At 45.0% G+C, this 19,424-nt stretch overlaps 1 protein-coding gene across 1 annotated transcript in view; it reads right to left on the bottom strand.

Annotated features, from left to right (window-relative positions):
- LOC149435234 (kinesin-like protein KIF13B) overlaps nucleotides 1–19,424 on the bottom strand; it is a gene marked incomplete at its 3' end in the record, with an annotated part of 253,576 nt that overhangs the window by 81,807 nt on the left and 152,345 nt on the right. Inside the window, exons 18-21 of the mRNA XM_089662874.1 lie at nucleotides 12,212–12,374; nucleotides 8,669–8,815; nucleotides 6,629–6,778; nucleotides 4,263–4,391 (exon numbers count right to left, since the gene is read on the bottom strand). Of these exons, the coding sequence (XP_089519000.1) occupies nucleotides 4,263–4,391; nucleotides 6,629–6,778; nucleotides 8,669–8,815; nucleotides 12,212–12,374 (589 nt within the window). The remainder of the gene's footprint in view (nucleotides 1–4,262; nucleotides 4,392–6,628; nucleotides 6,779–8,668; nucleotides 8,816–12,211; nucleotides 12,375–19,424) is intronic.

The raw sequence follows: 19,424 nt of genomic DNA, 5'->3' as shown, positions 1-19,424 counted from the left end.
GGCTCTCTCTGCTTTATATATCTGACCTGACTGATGATCAGGGCTCTCTCTCTGCTTTATATATGTGATCTGACTGATGATCAGGGCTCTCTCTCTGCTTTATATATGTGACCTGACTGATGATCAGGGCTCTCTCTCTCCTTTATATATGTGACCTGACTGATGATCAGGGCTCTCTCTCTGCTTTATATATGTGACCTGACTGATGATCAGGGCTCTCTCTCTCCTTTATATATGTGACCTGACTGATGATCAGGGCTCTCTCTCTTACTCTTTCTGCTTTGGGAGCCTGCTGCACAGTAAAAAGACTGACTGCTGACAGAACACCAAACAGATAAATAATCCCATCTGTTTGTGTTGGGGATCCCATTAGAGTGCACCCTGTTAGTCAGGCACTGACCTGCGTTTAGTTAGTGGCTTTGGTGAGTATATGTAGTTTGTTTAATGCTATGGACTTGCAGCCCTGAACCTGTATTTGTTTGCTACTTCTTCTGTCTATCCCTCAGTCCTGCACTGCTAACATGAATGCTATCACAGTAGTGTGGGGAGGAGAGAGGTGGGTGCAGTACACCAATCTGCATGAGCCTGTACACTGGTACTATACCTAGATACTGACTACTACATGAGCCTGTACACTGGTACTATACCTAGATACTGACTACTACATGAGCCTGTACACTGGTACTATACCTAGATACTGACTACTACATGAGCCTGTACACTGGTACTATACCTAGATACTGACTACTACATGAGCCTGTACACTGGTACTATACCTAGATACTGACTACTACATGAGCCTGTACACTGGTACTATACCTAGATACTGACTACTACATGAGCCTGTACACTGGTACTATACCTAGATACTGACTACTACATGAGCCTGTACACTGGTACTACACCTAGATACTGACTACTACATGAGCCTGTATACTGGTACTATACCTAGATACTGACTACTACATGAGCCTGTACACTGGTATTATACCTAGATACTGACTACTACATGAGCCTGTACACTGGTACTATACCTAGATACTGACTACTACATGAGCCTGTACACTGCACTACACCTAGATACTGACTACTACATCATGAGCCTGTACACTGGTACTATACCTAGATACTGACTACTACATGAGCCTGTACACTGGTACTATACCTAGATACTGACTACTACATGAGCATGTACACTGGTACTATACCTAGATACTGACTACTACATGAGCCTGTACACTGGTATTATACCTAGATACTGACTACTACATCATGAGCCTGTACACTGGTACTATACCTAGATACTGACTACTACATGAGCCTGTACACTGGTACTATACCTAGATACTGACTACTACATGAGCCTGTACACTGGTACTATACCTAGATACTGACTACTACATCATGAGCCTGTACACTGCACTACACCTAGATACTGACTACTACATGAGCCTGTACACTGGTACTATACCTAGATACTGAGTACTACATGAGCCTGTACACTGGTACTATACCTAGATACTACTACATGAGCCTGTACACTGGTACTATACCTAGATACTGACTACTACATCATGAGCCTGTACACTGCACTACACCTAGATACTGACTACTACATGAGCCTGTACACTGGTACTATACCTAGATACTGAGTACTACATGAGCCTGTACACTGGTACTATACCTAGATACTGACTACTACATCATGAGCCTGTACACTGCACTACACCTAGATACTGACTACTACATGAGCCTGTACACTGGTACTATACCTAGATACTGAGTACTACATGAGCCTGTACACTGGTACTATACCTAGATACTACTACATGAGCCTGTACACTGGTACTATACCTAGATACTGACTACTACGTGAGCCTGTACACTGGTACTATACCTAGATACTGACTACTACATCATGAGCCTGTACACTGGTACTATACCTAGATACTGACTACTACATGAGCCTGTACACTGGTACTATACCTAGATACTGAGTACTACATGAGCCTGTACACTGGTACTATACCTAGATACTACTACATGAGCCTGTACACTGGTACTATACCTAGATACTACTACATGAGCCTGTACACTGGTACTATACCTAGATACTGACTACTACATGAGCCTGTACACTGGTACTATACCTAGATACTGACTACTACATGAGCCTGTACACTAGTACTATACCTAGATACTGAGTACTACATGAGCCTGTACACTGGTACTATACCTAGATACTACTACATGAGCCTGTACACTGGTACTATACCTAGATACTACTACATGAGCCTGTACACTGGTACTATACCTAGATACTGACTACTACATGAGCCTGTACACTGGTACTATACCTAGATACTACTACATGAGCCTGTACACTGGTACTATACCTACATACTGACTACTACATGAGCCTGTACACTGGTACTATACCTAGATACTGACTACTACATGAGCCTGTACACTGGTACTATACCTAGATACTGACTACTACATGAGCATGTACACTGGTACTATACCTAGATACTGACTACTACATGAGCCTGTACACTGGTATTATACCTAGATACTGACTACTACATCATGAGCCTGTACACTGGTACTATACCTAGATACTGACTACTACATGAGCCTGTACACTGGTACTATACCTAGATACTGACTACTACATGAGCCTGTACACTGGTACTATACCTAGATACTGACTACTACATCATGAGCCTGTACACTGCACTACACCTAGATACTGACTACTACATGAGCCTGTACACTGGTACTATACCTAGATACTGAGTACTACATGAGCCTGTACACTGGTACTATACCTAGATACTACTACATGAGCCTGTACACTGGTACTATACCTAGATACTGACTACTACATCATGAGCCTGTACACTGCACTACACCTAGATACTGACTACTACATGAGCCTGTACACTGGTACTATACCTAGATACTGAGTACTACATGAGCCTGTACACTGGTACTATACCTAGATACTACTACATGAGCCTGTACACTGGTACTATACCTAGATACTGACTACTACGTGAGCCTGTACACTGGTACTATACCTAGATACTGACTACTACATCATGAGCCTGTACACTGCACTACACCTAGATACTGACTACTACATGAGCCTGTACACTGGTACTATACCTAGATACTGAGTACTACATGAGCCTGTACACTGGTACTATACCTAGATACTACTACATGAGCCTGTACACTGGTACTATACCTAGATACTGACTACTACATGAGCCTGTACACTGGTACTATACCTAGATACTGACTACTACATGAGCCTGTACACTAGTACTATACCTAGATACTGAGTACTACATGAGCCTGTACACTGGTACTATACCTAGATACTACTACATGAGCCTGTACACTGGTACTATACCTAGATACTACTACATGAGCCTGTACACTGGTACTATACCTAGATACTGACTACTACATGAGCCTGTACACTGGTACTATACCTAGATACTACTACATGAGCCTGTACACTGGTACTATACCTAGATACTGACTACTACATGAGCCTGTACACTGGTACTACACCTAGATACTGACTACTACATCATGAGCCTGTACACTGCACTACACCTAGATACTGACTACTACATGAGCCTGTACACTGGTACTATACCTAGATACTGAGTACTACATGAGCCTGTACACTGGTACTATACCTAGATACTACTACATGAGCCTGTACACTGGTACTATACCTAGATACTGACTACTACATGAGCCTGTACACTGGTACTATACCTAGATACTGAGTACTACATGAGCCTGTACACTGGTACTATACCTAGATACTGACTACTACATGAGCCTGTACACTGGTACTATACCTAGATACTACTACATGAGCCTGTACACTGGTACTATACCTAGATACTACTACATGAGCCTGTACACTGGTACTATACCTAGATACTGACTACTACATGAGCCTTTACACTGGTACTAAACCTAGATACTACTACATGAGCCTGTACACTGGTACTATACCTAGATACTGACTACTACATGAGCCTGTACACTGGTACTAAACCTAGATACTGACTACTACATGAGCCTGTACACTGGTACTAAACCTAGATACTGACTACTACATGAGCCTGTACACTGGTACTAAACCTAGATACTGACTACTACATGAGCCTGTACACTGCACTGCACAGGGTTATTACATGAGTATGGACACTACATTATACACAGGTACTTACCATACAGACCAGTTTGTGATCCTGAGGTTTACTGTCAGTGGAAGTATCCGATGCATCCTCACCACCTCCAATCCTGTCATCGATGTCTCCGCTGACTCTGACAACCTCCACATGCAGACGTCCTGCAATCTGGAGAAAAAAAATACTATAAATTACAAAAAAAAAACCCCAAAAAACAGACGCAACCTCCATGTGCAGAAACAGCGGTGCACAGGGCTCATTCACATGTGTGTCTCTACTGCTGCCCCTCTGAAAAGCAATCAGTGGTGGCTGGCTTTTCACACAGTGTTTGACAGATAGCGAGGAGGTGATATGCTGCCTCTTCACCGTCTGCTTTAACCCACAAATTGCTGAGCAATATGCACTGTATGTGACTGCAGGGTGGCTAAGGCATTTCGCCATGGCCACGAAGCATGGCAGCTTGTATACAGTCCCTGAGCGGCTGCATGCACTAGTTTAGGTGGGAAGTTGGGGGTAGTAATATCATGACTCAACTGCCTGGTATTACTGCCCCCCACCAAACAAGCGGCCTGCACTCCAATGACAGTCTTCTTCAAAAACTTTATTGTTCCAGGACAAGAACACAAAGAAGTCAGCCCAGATCAAGCCATAAGCTGGCCTTACAATTTCAGACCGTGGCTGCTTCTGATTGGATGTGGCTATTGGTCCACCAACAATTTCCTATCTGGCTCCGTGATTTTTAGATGGAAGGATGTCAAGCGGGAGGGTGCAGACAATGCCACTGATTGGGTGAAAATTCATCAGGAACCATCTGAAATTCAATTCACTCAGTGTAGCTGTACTCTGACATGTTTCACCGTAATCAGGCTCTGAGTGGAAACTTTCTTTCATATAGTGAGTATAACATGAGAGCTGCTCACAGGGGTATGTATACACAGTATACCCCAGTATATCTACCAATATGGATTTTAATATACACTATATTGCCAAAAGTATTGGGCCAGCCCTCCAAATCATGGGATTCAGGTGTTCCAATCCCCTCCATGGCCACAGATGTATACAATCAAGCCCCTAGGCATGCAGACTGCTTCTACAAACATTTGTGAAAGAATGGGTCGCTCTCAGGAGCTCAGTGACTCCAAGCGTGGTCCCGTGATAGGTTGTCACCTGTGCAATAAGTCCATCCGTGACATTTCCTGGCTACTAAATATTCCACAGCCAACTGTTAGTGGTATTATAACAAAGTGGAAGAAACTGGGAACAACAGCAACTCAGCCACCAAGTGGTAGGTCACGTAACATGACAGAGCGGGGTCAGCGCATGCTGAAGCACACAGTGCGCAGACGTCACCAACTGTCTGCAGAGTCAATAGCTAAAGACCTCCAAACTTCATGTGGCCTTCAGATTAGCACAACAACAATGCATAGAGAGCTTCATGGAATGGGTTTCCATGGCCGAACAGCTGCATCCAAGCCTTACATCACCAAGTGCAATGGAAAGTGTCAGATGCAATGGTGTAAAGCACACCGCCACTGGACTCCAGAGCAGTGGAGACATGTTCTCTGGAGTGACTAATCATGCTTCTCTGTCTGGCAATCCGATGGACGTGTCTGGGTTTGGCGGTAGTCTGAAGAATAGTATTTTCCTGACTGCATTGTGCCAAGTGTAAAGTTTGGTGGAGGGGGGATTATGGTGTGGGGTTTTTTCTCAGGGGTTGGGCTTGACCCCCTAGTTCCAGTGAAGGGAACTCTTAAGGCATCAGCATACCAAGACATTTTGGACAATTTCATGCTCTCAACTTTGTGGGAACAGTTTGGGGATGGCCCCTTCCTGTTCCAACATGACTGCACACCAGTGCACAAAGCAAGGTCCATAAAAACATGGATGAGTGAGTTTGGGGTGGAGGAACTTGACTGGCCTGCACAGAGTCCTGACCTCAACCCCATAGAACACCTTTGGGATGAATTAGAGCGGAGACTGCGAGCCAGGCCTTCTCATCCAACATCAGTGCCTGACCTCACAAATGTGCTTCTATAAGAATGTCCATGGGAAGGTTGGACCACCCTCCTAAACCCTGTGGACGGCCTTCCCAGAAGAGCTGAAGCTGTTAGAAGCGGGTCGATTCAATATTGAACCCTATGCACTAAGACTTGCATGCCATTAAAGTTCATGTGCGTGGAAAGGCAGGCCGACCAATACTTTTGGCAATATAGTGTATGAACTTCACCTGCTCCACACATGTATAGAAATTCAATGCAAGATAAAACACCAGCTCAATAGTACTTATAACAAGCAATTGAATTAATGAATGCAAATGGAGGCTCACAGGTGAGGAAGACATCAGGGTCCCCAATACAGGAGGGGCAAACTCCCCGCAGGGCCAAAAACAAAGAGATAACACAAACCTCTCCCTTCTGATTGATGATGGGGACGGCATACTGCAACTTCACATCATGGAACAAGGACTCCAGGAATACGTTGGCTACCCCGATGAGGCTGTGATTCTCCTGCTCATCATAGAAAGGATCTGCACGCCGGAAATATGACTGGCTTACCTAGAGAGAAGGAAATAAGTGGTGAGATGGGTCTAAAGGAACTAAAAACCCTGCCCCCCGAATCAGTTCATAGCACAGTAAAGTTTTCCTGGAATAGAAGGTATTCATAAGTACCGCTCCACCGTATATTCCCCCCCCCCCCCCCGTAAAAAAGAAATAGAAAAAAAGGGCGGGGCCATGCAAATCTTCCCCCATTATGCTCCATCTGCTAAATGCACATCTAGAACAGTTGGTTTATAGTGCAAATATAGCTCAATGATATAATAGAGGACTTTATTCCACACTGCGTACAGCTGTTTCATGCTTTTTGGCTATCATCAGTGCAGAGTATGGAAAACATGGCTTCTATGAGATAGGCTTGGGATCCAAAAAGACAGTATAACCATACATATTAGGCTAGATTTGTTTTGCTCCATCTGTTTAAATGGTACAGAAAAACCATGTGTTGATCCTGCCAATCTCCCTCTCTTCTATTCCCCTGATGCTGAATCAGGACTCCATAGCTAATGAGAAGACAGCTCTCCTGATCAGTGCAGCTTCAAAGTATTAAATGATGTGTGGCTCGGCATTTGAGCAACTTGTTGCTTTGCTTAAGCCGAGCCATCTGCTGCTGCTATACCTGGGCTGTCTTCATGATCCCTCAATGACAGACATCAGCCAACCAGATACCCAGTGGTCCCCAGAGCATCCCGTATTTCCAGTGACCCTAGAGCACCCCCAAAGCATCCCATGGTGCCCAGTGGACTTCGAGCATAGAGAATCCCGTGTCACCCAGTGCAACCATTGTCACCCTGAACACACCGTAAAATCCCATGTCACCCAGCGATCCCCCAGTGCCCCCCACAGCATCTTGTGTCCCTTAGCGCACACCAGAGCATCCTGGACCCTCCAGCGCACCCCAGAGCATCCTGTGCCCCCCAGTAACACCAGAGTAGTCCATGTCACCCATTGTACTCCAGAGCATACTGTGTCATTCAGGACACCCCTGAGCATCCAGTGTCCCCCAGTGACCCAAGAGCATCTCATGTCACCCAGCGCACCACAAAGCATCTTGTGTTGCTCAGTGCACTCCAGAGCATTCTGTGTTCCCCAGAGCACTCCATAGCATCCTGTGTCAGTCAATGATCCCAGAGCATCTCATGTCACCCAGCGAACCCCAAAGCATCTCGTGCCACCCAGCGCACCCCAGAGCATTCTGTGTCCCCCACAGCACTCCATAGCATCCTGTGTCAGTCAATGATCCCAGAGCATCCTGTGTCATCAAAGACACCTCACTGAATGCTCCTCTAATTGCAGGGTCTGTCCTTGCCTCAGTTTATTTATTTCAGGTACTTCTATAGCTCCATCAATTTACACAGCGCTTTTACACACATATATATTGTACATTCACATCAGTCCCTAACCCTCAAGGGGCGTACAATCTAAGATCCCTAACTCACATTCATACATACACATACTAGGGCCAATTTAGACAGGTGCCAATTCACCTACCAGCATGTCTTTGGAGTGTGGGAGGAAACCAGAGAACCCGGAGGAAACCCACACAGGCACAGGGAGAACATGCAAACTCCAGGCAGGTGGTACAATGGCTGGGATTTGAACCAACGACCCGAGTACTGCCAGGTGGAAGTGCCAACCATTTAGCCAAGTTGATACAGAACCCAGTCCCAGCCCCTGACAGCCAGAAATCTTGTGAGCTGATAACTTCCTGTGATCTCTTCCCATGCTGCACTATTATCAGTTACATTGTTCCCAGATATCTCTGAACTACACATCCTATAAAAAGGACTGGAAGTTTCCTAAATTAAGCCATGACATTCAAGGGGTTGGGATCTAAATTCTGATCTTCAGAACATGGGAAACAAAATAAAGAAGAGTACTTCCACTTACAGGATTGTCCTCCTCACAAGCCTTCCATTCCTGATACAATTCTCTGATGTCCACCAGACGATTCTCCAGCTTCTCCAGGGACCAGATCTGTTTGCCTTTTCCTTTCCGCCTCACCTGGATGGCCGGTTCACTAAGCACCTCGTCCCGCTACAGAACAAAAGAAAGGGTACAAATGCGACTTCAACTTCTCCACCTTCAACATTGACCATCTCTAACCAAAACATGTATCTCCCGTTTTACTGGAACTAAAGTTTTACCATTCACTCCTAGTACCAACTGCACATGGTAGTGCAGAACTTCCATTCAGATAGGATGCTTAATCCAACAAATAAGAGTTTAAGGAGTTAACCTCTGAGCTAAATCCTTAGGTACAAGTTGTCCTTAGGGCCCAGTTCACACCACATGCAGTCCAGTGCCGTTTTTTGTCTGCATCAAAAAAGCATTGATAGTAGGTTACATGGTGTTCAATGGCATAGTTCACACCAGTGCAGTCCGTTCTAGTGTGTTCCAGTTCCAGAAAAAAAAAGTAGAACATGCTGCATTTTTTCTGCACTGAATGGTACTGAAACGCAGTAAAAGACATAAAAAAAACCCCGGAACATACCAAAGACACAATGGAACACACTTTTCCTTATTTAAGTTGAACAAAAAGAGAGTTGAAAAATGAACGTGTCAAAACACAACAAAAAAGCGCATACAGAAAAGCATTCAGAGGGCATCTGGACTGCGTTTCTATGGTGTGAACCAGCCCTATATCAGATTTTTAGAGGTAACACTCTGTTGGCCTAGGTATTCTTGAAGGTCCCCAGAGTAGACCAAGAAATACAGAAAGGATAAGAAAACACCACACATATATGGTGAGTCCCGTTAATCTCTACAGGAGATCAGAAGAGAAAGCAACACGTTTCTGGAGCTTAATACTCCTCCTTCATCAGGGAACAGAAATAAGAGAACATAAAAAGGATCCATTAAAAAGGCACATTTCAAGATGTCCTAATATAGATTGTGTTATAAATGATATAATAAACTGATTATTTTCTATAATGAAAATAATTATAGAGATAGGCGAGCGCCGTTCGGAAGGGACGGGCGATGGCCTCCGTTGCCCTCGACTGATCGAAAGGGAGTCGGGTTCAGATCCCCTAACCCGGAGCGGCGGAGACGGGCGCCTCGCGGCGTCCAGTGCGGCAACGCGACCGATCCCGGAGAAGCCGGCGGGAGCCCCGGGGGGAGAGTTCTCTTTTCTTTGTGAAGGGCAGGGCGCCCTGGAATGGGTTCGCCCCGAGAGAGGGGCCTGAGCCTTGGAAAGTGTTGCGGTTCCGGCGGCATCCAGTGAGCTCTCGCTGGCCCTTGAAAATCCAGGACGAGTAGGAAGGCCGCCGCGGTGGGCGCGGAAGTCCTGGGCGAGGGCCCGGGCGGAGCCGCCGCGGGTGCAGATCTTGGTGGTAGTAGCAACTTTGTGATGAAGGGGGAGTACTGAGCCCTTGAAAACCATTAGCTTTCCCTTCTGACCTAATGTCATGCCCAATAAAAGCATACAGGACTCACATTATATATGTGGTGTGCTTATCCTTCCATCATTCCCAAGTTGTCCTTTAAGGTATACCACCACCCGCTTAAATGTGGCCCACCTGGAGAAACACTCATCTTCTTCCTCAATTCAGCATTCTTTACTGTGTGGCCCTTCCCAGAGCCACACAGACTTGTGTCATAAAACCCCCTTCTTCATCCTGCTGTATTCATTCCTATGGAGAGCTGTACTCATCGTGGCCTCCAAGGGGCCCTGCAGGGAATGGCTCACATGAAAGGAATGAATTGGGCACATGAGCTGGAGGGAATGCTGTACATAGCTTGCTGAAATGATCACAATACCCTGCCTCAGTACTCCTCTTAAAGTGGAACTATACTCCCCTCGGCTCCAGCGATGCGGCATCTCCACGCCAGGCTGCTGACATCTTCAGGCAGCTGGCTAATGGGTCTCGATCACTGGCTGCTTTCATTGGCTAGGTGGGGATGATGTCCCGCCCGCGCATGCGCAGGAGTTCTGTCAGATTCGGCCATGTTGATTTTGTACAGCAAGCTGAGCCTGTGTGGCTCATTGCATAGGGTCAGATAGGCAGGTAAGCAACTTTAATGCAGAAGAGGCAAAACATGTCTCTTCTGCATTAAAATTCCTGCCTGTTTTCCCATTTTTAATTTAGGCCTAAAGTTCCACGTTAAGAGACCTCAGTCCTGATGCAAGCAGTGGGAGGAGTTATGCTAATATAAAATAACTTAGTAAATGGAGGGCGTTCCTAGTCAGACTATATTTGCCTGCAGATTGTCCATAGTAACGCCCATATCTGATGCTGAAAAAAATAAAATCCCATGAATGAAGGGATGGACCAAAACATTAAGGCTGGAGAGCAAAGGGCTAGGTGATGCTGGACCCCCTCCAGCCAGGTCTATCGGACTTGCTGCAGCTTCTAATGCACATTAAGAGAAGCTCACAGTGTGCAGTGAAATCAGAGGAAGCAATATCAGTGCAGGAGAGGAGCTAAAGGTCAGGTTTAAGTTCATCTAACAAGACTTCTGTGCCAGGAAAGTGGAACAAGCCACACAAGCCTTTGGGCAGCCATTCATCTCAGAGATAGAAATAAGAGCCCTGCACCCCAGGGTGCTGAATGAGCAGTCTGTCTTCCACCAGTCAGGGGGATGCAGGCAATATTGCTGAAACAGGACTGTTCTGCAGTAAAGATAACCCACCATAATGGCATATTCTAAGGATGCAGAGACAAGTATAAATGCCTACCTTATAGACCTTGTAGATGTCACCAATGGTAGCCCTGCATTTCTCTCGAGACAGGTTCACTTTTAAGAATGAATTGGAAAAGAAGCTGCCTACAATCAATCAGGTTTTATTTTGTATTCTACAAAGTTGAAAGAAGAATGTTGATGGCTGCTCTGGGTGACTGCTCCAATTGCTGTAAATCCTCTTCAACAAGTGTATGATGTTATTAGAATCCTCTAGGCCAGGGGTGTCAAATTCAATCTCATTGCAAGCCACATCAGCATTATGGTTGCCCTCAAAGGGCCAGTGGTATCTGTAAGACTGTAAGATGTCCAGAGTATCCCCCTGCCTTACATCACAGTGCACTACCGGGATGAAGCGGGGGGTGGAGCTGGGAAACGGAAAGTACAGGGTCTGGAGAAGGACCAGAGGAATGCTGATGTCTGCTGAATGCTGAGACCAGGGGAAGCGGAGACTAGGGGGTGCTACGGTTGTACAGAGAGGTGCAGGATCTGTAGGAGTTCTGCCGTCCTCTCTGCTGCCGTCTGCAGAGACTTGGGAGGGGGGTGAGCAGAGACTAGCCTCTCCGTGGCTGCAAGAAGACAAGATCTGACAGAGGAGATCTGTCCTCCTCGCCGCTGCCTACTGCTGAGACAAGGCGAGGGAGGAGAAGAGGGGAGTGCAGCAGCTACAGGAGAGGTGCGAGGGCCACATGAAATAGGCCAGACACATGTGATCTAGGCATAGCAGGGTACACACCGGGAGAGGCTCACCTTTCTGTTGGCGTTGAGGCTAGAGGCCGGGATCTGCAGGGTGACTTTGTACTCCGTCCTCTTGTCCATCTCATCAGCAATGAAATTGGCCTCCTGGACGTACAGATTGGCCTTGGCGATTTGTTCCCTGAGCTTGATAAAACTGTGATGCAGCATCACTTCCCTGCAATAAAATATATTACCAACAAATAATGAAAAGGCCAGACATGAAGATCAATTTAACTCAGCCTTTCCCCACCAAGGTTCCTCCAGAGGTTGCTAGGGGTTCCTTGAGCAAAGAGCAAATCCTGCATCTCAGACAAGTTCCCACTAACACCAATGATCTGTTTAGCTATCTGTAAGGGATGATTCTTCCTATTGACCAAATGTAATGGTGGCCATACACACTTGGATTTGTTTTTTATCCAATTGATGTGCGATTCGATCACAACGATCCTATTCCAATGATCCATTTCTCAGCGTGTCACATACTGATGGAATGGGTTGTCAACTATAGATTAATGATACCCATTGGAAGAGATTGATCGGAAAACAAATTGGTCATTTATCAAAGCGTGTTCAGCAACCATAAGAAGCATTCTTCCCATTGGCCATCATACTAATGTACCACAAGCTGTAGAGTTAATATTGGCAGAGGTTCCCTGAGATCGCAAAGGCATTTCAAGCTCTCCTCCATAATAAAAAGACTGAGAATGGCTGCTTTAAAAAATACCAGGTATGGCCATTTTGACAGCTACATTGGTTCAGCTTGGACAAGTGCAAACATTCATATATCCCTGCTAGATTGTAAGCTCCAAGGATCAGGCCCTCCTAACCCTCTTGTATTGAACTGTATTGTTGTTGTATTGTCTCTCATTATTTTGTAAAGCGCTGAGCAAACTGTTGGCTCTATATAAATCCTGTATAATAATAATAATATACCATACCTGGCCAATGCCCCTGGAAGCTGGAAATCACTGAAGTCGGCACTGCTACTACAGTGATCTCCACTAGCTTCTGGGTCCCCTCCTGAGTGACTGCTTTGCTGCATTGTGAATACATGAGGTTGCCACATTCAGAGAATACTTTGCATTTAATCAATGAATGCAAAGCATTTTTTGTTTAGAAAAGATGGAGAGGAAGGGTAGTGATGTCATGCTATCCACCTTGTCCAATCAGAAAATGCTTTACACTTATTGAGAAAACACAAAGCTTTCTCTGAATGGTGTCACTGCTGAGCGGCAAAGCAGTCGCTCAGCACGGGACCCAGAAGCTAGTGGAGATCACTGTAGTAGCAGTGCCGACTTCAGTGATTTCCAGCTTCCAGGGGCATTGGTCAGGTATGGCATATTTATTTATTTCAGGTACTTATATAGTGCCATCACTTTACGCAGCGCTTTACATATATTTTTTAAATTGACATCAGTCCCTAACCCTCAAGGGGCGTACAATCTAAGGTCCCTAACCCTCAAGGGGCGTACAATCTAAGGTCCCTAACTCACATTCATACATACACATACTAGGGACAATTTAACAGAACCAATATATGAATAGTCCATTGGTCTACATATAAAAAAAAATCCATACCTGGAATTCTTTACAGTGGTTGTAAACCGTTACATATACGAAGTGAAGTGACTGGCCTCAGGTGATACACAGAGATGAAACAAATCCACCAACATAAGCTGTTCCTGTTTATCTACAGTCTTCTCTCCTCTACATCCATTCAAAATGCTGAATGTATTAAGCTTGACTTGAGAGTTCAGAAAAAAAATGGGGCGGAGAACTGAAATTACCGTCTGCAGAAATCAGTAAGGAGAGCTCTGAAAGCTGATAGGAGGAAAGAGAAACACCCCCCTTCACACAGCTCACAGGAACAGAGCTGAGGCTGTCAATCTGCTGAAGGTCCCTCCCGTCACCATTTTTCTCTTGGTGTCAGGAAAACTTGTCAGAAGTGATTCATGCTGATAGTAGAAAAAGGAGACAGCAGACAGAAATGACACAGTGCTGTGGATTGAGATAAGTACACACTATAGAGGGATATGCTTTGTTCATATTTCATGCCTGAGGTTTACAAGCACTTTAACTAATCACCCATATGTAACTTTTATGGCAAATTGCTAATTCCGATAGGTTATGATATTACTATAACCTTTTAAAACATGGTTTCTACCACCAGCGAGGTTCCTAGATTACGACATTCCTTTTATTCAAACACAAAAAAAAACTATATAATTTTGTGTTTTTCCATTATTCACGAATACAGGGAGGAAGATTTGAAACTGCACATTATAGGACTTGTCAGTGGTCTGGCTGGATCCATAAGCCGGAATAGACTTGTACAAGGTGGCCACCTAATGGACTATTGCAAAAAACGGTTTTAAGTGCTACAAGGGGAAGTCTATCATATGGTTACTGATCTAGGAGGGAGCTCGTATTTTTAGGGAGATATTCTCTCCTTAAAGGATAAGTTCAACTTTTGGGAAAAAGAAATAAATGCACATATTTTTCCAAAAAGTTAAATGTGCATTTATTTATTTTTTTTCCTGGAAAGCATTGCACCAGCGATCAGTGGATCAGAGGGGCAATGTCAGACTCCTACATACAAGCCCTGCAGCTTTCAGCCCCTATCTTCATACGGGCTGACCGTTTACAAGCTGCAGGGCTTGTGAATGAACTACGAAGCTGCTCATCAGCGACCTCACAGTCCATTCAGAAGTACAAGCCGTCAGTCGCAAAGGCCGATGGTACTTGTAGTACAAGTCATTTACAGGAAACAATGAAAAAGGCGACCGTGTGGGCAGAGCCCCGTATGGCTGCATTCTTTTCAACTAGTGACAGTGGGTGGCGGGAGAAGATTCCCATTCACTATCACTAGGAGGGGAGGAGGCAAAAGCTGCGGGTGGAACATGCTCCAAAAGGTGAACTTAAGGTGTAATTCCAGTCATAAGCTAAAGTCTACCCCCACCCCCATTGTAAACATATTCCATCTACCCTGTAAAAGGAAAGATGTCTATACTCACCTATTCTAAAGTTGTCCGGTCTTATGATCCAGTTCCAGCGCCAGCTTCAATGTAGAGGATGGACAACCACAAAAGGATATCCCATAATAAGCCTGTAGGGGATATCATCACACAGGCGATTGTTGGCACTCTCCCCTGAAGCCGGCACTGGAACCTGACCTGAATCCTCCTCCTTTTTCTGTTTTGCGTTCTGTTGCAGATTGGCTGCTGGCGCTTCCCCTTACATACCTGTTATCTCTATGAGAGAACAACAAGTATTGTACACCCAGCCTACGGCACCTCCCCATTTTTTTTTTCTTCTCTGATTTACCTACTCCTTACCTACTCTACTTCCCCGTTTCCTTTTTCTTAAAATCTCCTTTCTAATTTTCCTATGACCTCTCAGAATTTGGAGTCACCAATAGTTAAAGTGTTTGTAAACCTTTGATAGAACATATGAACAAAGTGTATCTCTCTATAATGTGTAATTGTCTCAAACCAGAGCACTAAGTGTCATTTCTGTCTGCTGCTTCATTCCTCTGCTTTAAGCATGAGCCACTTCTGACATGTCTTCCTGACACTAAAAGAAAAAAAATGATGGGGAGTAAGCTCCAGCACACAGCCTGTGATTAACAGCCTCAGCACTATTACTGTGTGCTGTGTAAAAGAGGGGTTGTGGCCCTTTTTTCCCAATCAGCACAAAAAGCTCTCCTCACTCAGTGTAACTTCAGCTCCCCGCTCTCTGCTTTTCAGAGATTCTGTGTAAATTCTGGCCTTTGAGCCTGGGTTCACATATATCCAGTGCGGTATATCGCATGTGATTCGCACAGGAACCGCACTGCATTCCTGTGCAAATCACATGCAATTTGTGTGTGTTGTGTGACTGGAGCCATACATTTTGTATGGCTCTAATCGCACCGCACCTGCACCAAAAACATGCAGGACCCTTTTTTTGGTCTGCACTAGAATTAGATCGCATGGGTATCCACACCTATGCGATCCGATTCTGCACATCACACTGCGTTTTGCGGACCGCTTTCGGGGTGTTGTTAAGTTAACATACACACAGCGGTTCGCATGAACGGGGTGCGATGCTGATGCAGTCCAAAATTCGCACACAAAACGCTGTGAATTCCGCAAGGCATCACTGTGAACCAGGGCCGAATGGATGTAGGGGGAAAGATGGCTGTAGATAAACATGTACAACTTATGTAGGATGACTTTTTTCATTTCTCAGTATCTCTGTGTATCACCAGAGGCCAGTCACTTCATTGGGTATATGTAATGGTTTACAACCCCTTTAAAAGAGAAGTATGCGACTCACAAACAAACAAAATAAATTTCTAAAAATCGAATGTTCGGTGTATTGTAACACTGAGAGACAGAATAGCAACAAAAAATTCAAAAGAAATGCAACAAATGATGCACGGAATTGTATGTTCGTGAGGCAGTATTTGATCCCCTTCACAAAACATGACTTCGTACTTGGTGGCAAATCCCTTGTTGGCAATCACAGAGGTCAGATGTTAACTCTAGTTGGCCACCAGGCTTGCGCACATCTCAGGCAGGATTTTGGACCACTCCTCTTGGCAGATCCTCTCCAAGTCATTAAGGTTTGGTGGCTGACGTTTGGCAACTCAAACTTTCAGCTTCCTTCACAGATTTTCAATTGGATTAAGGTCTGGAGACTGGCTAGGCCACTCCAGGACCTTAATGTGTTTCTTCTTGAGCCACTCCTTTGTTGCCTTGGCCATGTGTTTTGGGTCACTGTCATGCTGGAACACCCATCCACGACCCATTTTCAATGCCCTGGCTGAGGGAAGAAGGTTCACACCCAAGATTTGAAGGTACATTGCCCCATCCATTGTCCCTTTGATGCGGTGCAGTTGTCCTGTCCCCTTATCAGAAAAACACCCCCAAAGCAGAATGTTTCCACCACCATGTTTGACAGTTGGGATGGTGTTCTTGGGGTCATAGGCAGCATTCCTCCTCCTCCAAACACGGCGAGTTGAGTTGATGCCAAAGAGCTCGATTTTGGTCTCATCTGACCACAACACTTTCAACCTCATTCCTCCTCTGCATCATTCAGATGTTCAGTGGCAAACTTCAGACGGGCCTGGACATGTGCTTTCTTCAGCAGAGGGACCTTGTGGGCACTGCAGGATTTCAATCCTTGTCGGCGTAGTGTGTTACCAATTGTTTCCTTGGTGACTGTAGTCACAGCTGCTTAGAGAACATGGACAAGATCCTCACGTGTAGTTCTGGGATGATTCCTCACTGTTCTCATGATCATTGACACTCCACGAGGTGAGATCTTGCATGGTGCACCAGACCTAGGGAGACTGACAGTTGTTTGGTGTTTCTTCCATTTGCGAATGATTGCACCAACTGTTGTCACCTTCTCACCAAACTGCTTGGCGATAGTTTGGTAGCCCAGTCCAGCCTTGTGTAGGTCTAAAATCTTGTCCCTGTGGACAAGTGTCTTTTATACAGGTAACAAAATGAGATTAGCAGCACTCCCTTTAAGAGACTGCTTCTAATCTCAGCTTGTTACCTGTATGAAAGACACCTGGTAGCCAGAAATCCTGCTGAATGATAGGGGATCAAATACTTATTTCCCTCATGAACATGCAAATCAGTTCATCATTTGTTAGACATGCATTTCTTTTGAATTTGTTGTTGCTATTCTGTCTCTCAGTGTTACAATACACCTACCATTCGATTTTTAGACTCATCATTTAATGTTTAGGGGTTCTAAGTAATTTACTAGCAAAAAATAGTGTCAGAATAGGCCTGGTCTTCAAATGGTTAAAGTGTAACTAAAGGAAAAACATTTTTTCTTTTTTGGGTAGAGTAAGGGTTATAACCCCCGTCAGTTCTTTTTGGCTAACTGGGTCCCTTTACTTTCTGGTCCCATAGCCAAAAACAGGAAGTGAGAAGAAATCACTTCAATGTGAGGGAATCCCTTTTTGTCGTGAGAACTAGTGTCCCCATTGGAGGATTTCCCATCTACAACTGTTCTGGTGTCAGCCCAAAATTCGGGATTTTCTTTTACTTTTACTTTCCAAGAGAACGGTAAACAGGACAAATAGAGAGGGAAAATTTCCCTAATGGGGCAAAGACAGCAATAAAAACCAGACAGGGGTTCTAATCCCTCTCCACTATATCCAAAACTAAACAAAAAAAATTGTTACACTTTAACAATTACAGATAGGTACATAGGAACCTCAGACTGTGTGATGCCAGCAGCTGAAGACATCGTCCCGGTATAACCACTTCCACCATTTGTAAATGGCGAAGGGATGGAAGGTGGTTAACTCAGTTGCAGTGTTTTCCAGAAAACATTAGCAGTTCACTGAATTCACTTGTATCCCTGAATTGTTCCATGAAGTGTATGTAAACCACCCAACAATGATTTCCTTTTTTTCCTTCCTTTTGGCCTGCTAAATATACCATTGAAAATATTTTGTTATATCCGTTCGATAAGTGAAAAAAATACAAAATGATCCTGCAAGAAATTGTGTTTATGAGATGAGAAGTAGAGGTGTTCTGTAGTCTTGCCCTAGGGTGAGTGTTGTCAATCTAGGACAAAAACGTGTATTACTGGCAGGATAGCCAGGTGAAAATAAAAAAACAACTTGAAAAAAAGAAAACGAATGCAGCTAGCACATCTAAGGACTTGCAGGGATGTTGAATTCCTATCGTCCGAAGCTCGGGACACGTAGTTCTTGGCTCCTGGCAGGTAGTTTTGTTTTTTTTTACCTTCAGCCCTGCTGCAGGCAAGCAGCAGGGCTCACCCGTCAGGTGGAAGCATTCGGGCGGCAGCGCTGCCGCCGATTGCATCCAGAGAGTGCTAGCCTCTCAGCCCCCCCAGGTGAAGCTCCCCCCGCCCACTGTCCCCCGGGCCCCGCTTGCCCATCTGTGGGCCCAGGACCAGCACACCGCTGGCAGCTAGAGGGGAGGGAGGAGAGCAGACATGTCCACTCCCCTCCCCTGATTGTCCTGACCCAAAAGTGACATTCTGATGTCACTTCCAGGTCCCCGTTGAGAGATTCCCAGCAATTGAGGCCCGGGAAAGAATGTAATGCAGTGCGATGCAAAACCCACTGCACTGCATTACATTCAGGGGAGCAGAGGGGAGACATACAGGGTCTCAATAAAGAGAACCTGTCAACAAAAAATCATCACATAGGGGACACTGTCCCCTATATGAAAAAAAAAAAAAAAAAGTT

Source organism: Staurois parvus, unplaced genomic scaffold (assembly GCF_062004578.1).
Source record: "Staurois parvus isolate SC_StPar_1 unplaced genomic scaffold, SC_StPar_1.0 ptg001573l, whole genome shotgun sequence".
Taxonomy (NCBI): Eukaryota; Metazoa; Chordata; class Amphibia; order Anura; family Ranidae; genus Staurois; species Staurois parvus.
This window is presented reverse-complemented; position numbering and strand designations above follow the sequence as displayed.